Here is a 3486-nt window from a genome sequence, read left to right as displayed (position 1 = left end):
GTACACCGAAACCCTCCCCATTCCTTCTTCCACACTTCCTCTTCTTCCTTAAAGATCCCCTTCCCAGCAAACCAATATCGAATGTTCCCATAAGCTACATTCCCTCTCTCAACATCATTCCATCGCTAACATCCCTTAAGAAGATCCTGCAAAACATAAATCCTAATAATCTAGGAACTTGATGAATAATCAACCGAACTTTGAGTAAACATGACCGTTTTGAGCTCCAAATAAGGATCTCGACAACCAGGGATCCATGGAAAACCATGGAAGAAACCATTGAAACCGACCATTGACCCATCACAAAGAAGAAAACCTAGAGAGAAAGGAGAGCAAAATCTCTCACACTACTACCACAACTACCAATAGACATTGAAATATCTGAAACGAGGACACTTTCTCCATCGCTATTAGGTTGTGTTTTAATTGTCTTTAAGTGGTCTTTTATACCTCAATTATACCAATTCCACCAAAAGCTGGGAAAAAGAAAATATCTTAAAATAATAACTTGGAATTAGTATCTATAAACACGATTGCTATTTTATTTAATTTTTAAAATTTTGTTTTAGAACCCCAAGCTACCAACCCTCTCACTTTACTATTTAAAAATGTTATTGCAATTGTTAATATTGTCGTTTGTTCATTACAAAACTTTGGTTGATGAATCTCCTCAAAAATTGGTCAAAATTGTTGGCCTTGCCTTGGTTTTTTTGAAGTTGGCATGTGTGCAACTTTTGTAAAAAAAAACCCATCAACTGATCATGGCATTAAAGCATGTGAGGTTGTCAAGTTGTCATTTAAATAATTTTAACAAAATAAATAAATAAAAATTGCCAACTAGTAAGTAGAAATCGTGCAAAGTATTGATCCACCCATAAATATTAAAGTATCTTAAAAATTATTAAAACTAGCAATAGTGGGGTGACTAAGGAGTGTGGTATCTTGTTTCGACGTCAAGATTTTCTATATAAAGAGAGCTTCCTTGCTCATGAGAAAACTCACAATCTCCAAAGAAGAAGAAGAGCAAAAAAAGATGGATATGGAAACGGTGGCACCCAAAGCTCCTTTGACTCGGGAAAGAAGGATTCGATCCGACCTCGAGGAAAAATTGACCAAACCCTGTAATGTTTCTTTCTTGCTTGCTTCCTTTTTGTTTCCAATTTGATGTTCAAGACATTGTTTGAGTAACATATCTATGAAATGTGGGATCAGATATGGGAAGGGCAATGGCGGCTGTGGACATTGAACATCCCGATGGAACTGTAGGACGTGACAATAAGGGACTGAGTGTTCTTCAGCAACATGCTTCCTTCTTTGATCAAAACAAAGATGGAATCGTTTATCCCTGGGAAACTTACAGAGGTTTGAGAAATCTTGGCCTGGGTCGCTTTGAAAGCCTTTTTGCTGCAATCATCATCAATATAGGGTTGAGTTATTCCACAATCGAGGTAAGTTAACTTGTATGTCCTTATGGAAAATGAATATATAACACATATTTAAAAGGATTATATAACAATTTCACTATCTGATAGGGATGGATACCAGAACTGTTTTTACCCATATATATTGACAGAATCCACAAATGCAAGCATGGCAGTGATTCTGCAACATTTGACACTGAAGGAAGGTAATTATCACATAACCTTTGAATCAATAAACACAAATATTTTGACCCTTGTTATGTTATAAATGGGATTTTTAGGTTCATGCCAGTTAACTTTGAGAACATCTTCAGCAAGTATGCTCGAACTGTGCCTGACAAATTAACATACGATGAAGTGTGGCACATGACCCAGTCAAACCGAAACCAATTAGACTTCCTTGGCTGGTATTTTCAAACACTCCTTTTTCTTTCGATTCGATAAATGTTGAACTTGTTCTCTGATATTTTGCTACTGTTTGCAGGATAATCTCGAAGGGAGAATGGTTGCTTTTGTACCGAATTGCAAAGGATCCCCAAGGCTATCTATCTAAAGAAGCGATAAGGGGATGCTTTGATGGGAGTTTGTTCGATTATATTACCATGATGAATAAGGCTAAGAGGAATTAAGGTCTACTGATTGAACCACTGCATGCTGCTTGTGTGAAATATGTGTGTGTTGAAATAAACTTACTCAATGTATTTGGACTAAGGTTTCATCTTTTTCTTCAATAAATTCACTGCGTTATCATGTCTATTTCTATTCAGCTTTAGCACTTTCGATCCTGATTCTGATAAAAAAATATATTGCATATAAACAACTCTTATGTTTATCACAAATTCACAATAATATAGTTATTATTGTGATATATTATGTGATAATATTAATATATTATGAAAAAGATTCCTACATAGGACATTGCAACTTGCACGTGTTTACTATTTGGTGACTTTTTCGATGCTTTATATTATATATTTTGGCAGATTCATTTGCTTTCAGTGTGTTTAGATATAATTTTCATTTTAGGTTGTGCTTATATATACGATTTTGAATAATAATAATAATAATATATAATTAAAATAAAAATACAAGAATAAATGAGTGGTCGAATAGGTTGTTTAACCTTTTTTAATTTTTTTTTAAACTCAATTATACGCATGCCCTCTAAATAATAACTAGATAATATTGAATTACCATCGATTAATATTTTATTTTATTTTTAAATTTGTTTTAGAACCCCCAAGATACCAACCCTTTCATTTTACTATTTTAAAAATGTTTTTGAAATTGTTAATAGTCTTGGAGGACTCGTATTGTTCAGTGTTAGTGGACGATTGACTAATTGAATTTATTAGTTCAGACATGCATGACATATGAATCATTGTTGTATATATTGTTATTGTGATCACACTAAGCTCCTTTACTCATCGTTTTTCTTATTTTTCCTATTTCAGATATGTTAGGACCTTGTTTTAGAACCCAAAGATGCCAACCCTTGTTTTCTAAAAAATATTGTAATAAGCTTTTTAGATCCTATTATTATTATTATTATTTAAAGGATTGTTTATTTATTTCTGATTAAGCGCTAAATGATTCAAATATTGAATGATTCAGAAACTCTGTATGAATTAGCTCTGAATGTGACATATTGTTTGATAATGACTCTGAATCATTCAGAATATATTTTTGTTCTGAATCATTCAGCACTATTTTATTGAATCAGTCAACACTGAATCATTCAGAGATGCGAAACAAACGCGCTGAATGTTGAATTGTTTCATTAAGAGGCAAACAAACAGTTCCTAAGTTGTGGAATTGGACATTGTATTAGAAATTATTTTGGGAGATATTATTGTTATTTAATTTGATATTTTTTAACATCATATTATTTAATTTTGTAAATGTGGGTTCTATTAAAAACCAACCAACAAATGTAAGAGACCTATCCCTCCATTAAGAAGCAATAGAAAACATAGCAAATTTTAGAAATATAAAAAATTTCAAGGTTTCTCCTTTGTTTTTTTATTTCGAGTATTTTTATTCTGTTATTCCTCAAGAAAAAATG

At 32.5% G+C, this 3486-nt stretch overlaps 1 protein-coding gene across 1 annotated transcript; it reads left to right on the top strand.

The window, feature by feature from the left end:
• Positions 1-1016: 1016 nt before the first annotated feature.
• Positions 1017-2065, top strand: LOC120115448 (probable peroxygenase 3). Its single transcript, XM_039136172.1, has 5 exons — positions 1017-1121; positions 1213-1448; positions 1533-1627; positions 1703-1828; positions 1906-2065. The coding sequence occupies exons 1-5, from the start codon at positions 1034-1036 to the stop codon at positions 2048-2050; spliced, it is 690 nt and encodes a 229-aa protein (XP_038992103.1). The 5' UTR covers positions 1017-1033; the 3' UTR covers positions 2051-2065.
• Positions 2066-3486: the final 1421 nt, after the last annotated feature.

This window comes from Hibiscus syriacus, unplaced genomic scaffold (assembly GCF_006381635.1).
Source record: "Hibiscus syriacus cultivar Baekdansim isolate YM2019G1 unplaced genomic scaffold, ASM638163v2 tig00000778_pilon, whole genome shotgun sequence".
Classification (NCBI taxonomy): Eukaryota; Viridiplantae; Streptophyta; class Magnoliopsida; order Malvales; family Malvaceae; genus Hibiscus; species Hibiscus syriacus.
This window is presented reverse-complemented; position numbering and strand designations above follow the sequence as displayed.

Coding starts and splice junctions, on each gene's coding strand:
- LOC120115448 (XM_039136172.1), top strand. CDS start 1,034: ATGGATATGGAAACGGTGGCACCCAAAGCTCCTTTGACTCGGGAAAGA. Junction 1,449..1,532: donor TGAGTTATTCCACAATCGAG/GTAAGTTAACTT, acceptor ACTATCTGATAG/GGATGGATACCAGAACTGTT. Junction 1,628..1,702: donor ACATTTGACACTGAAGGAAG/GTAATTATCACA, acceptor TGGGATTTTTAG/GTTCATGCCAGTTAACTTTG.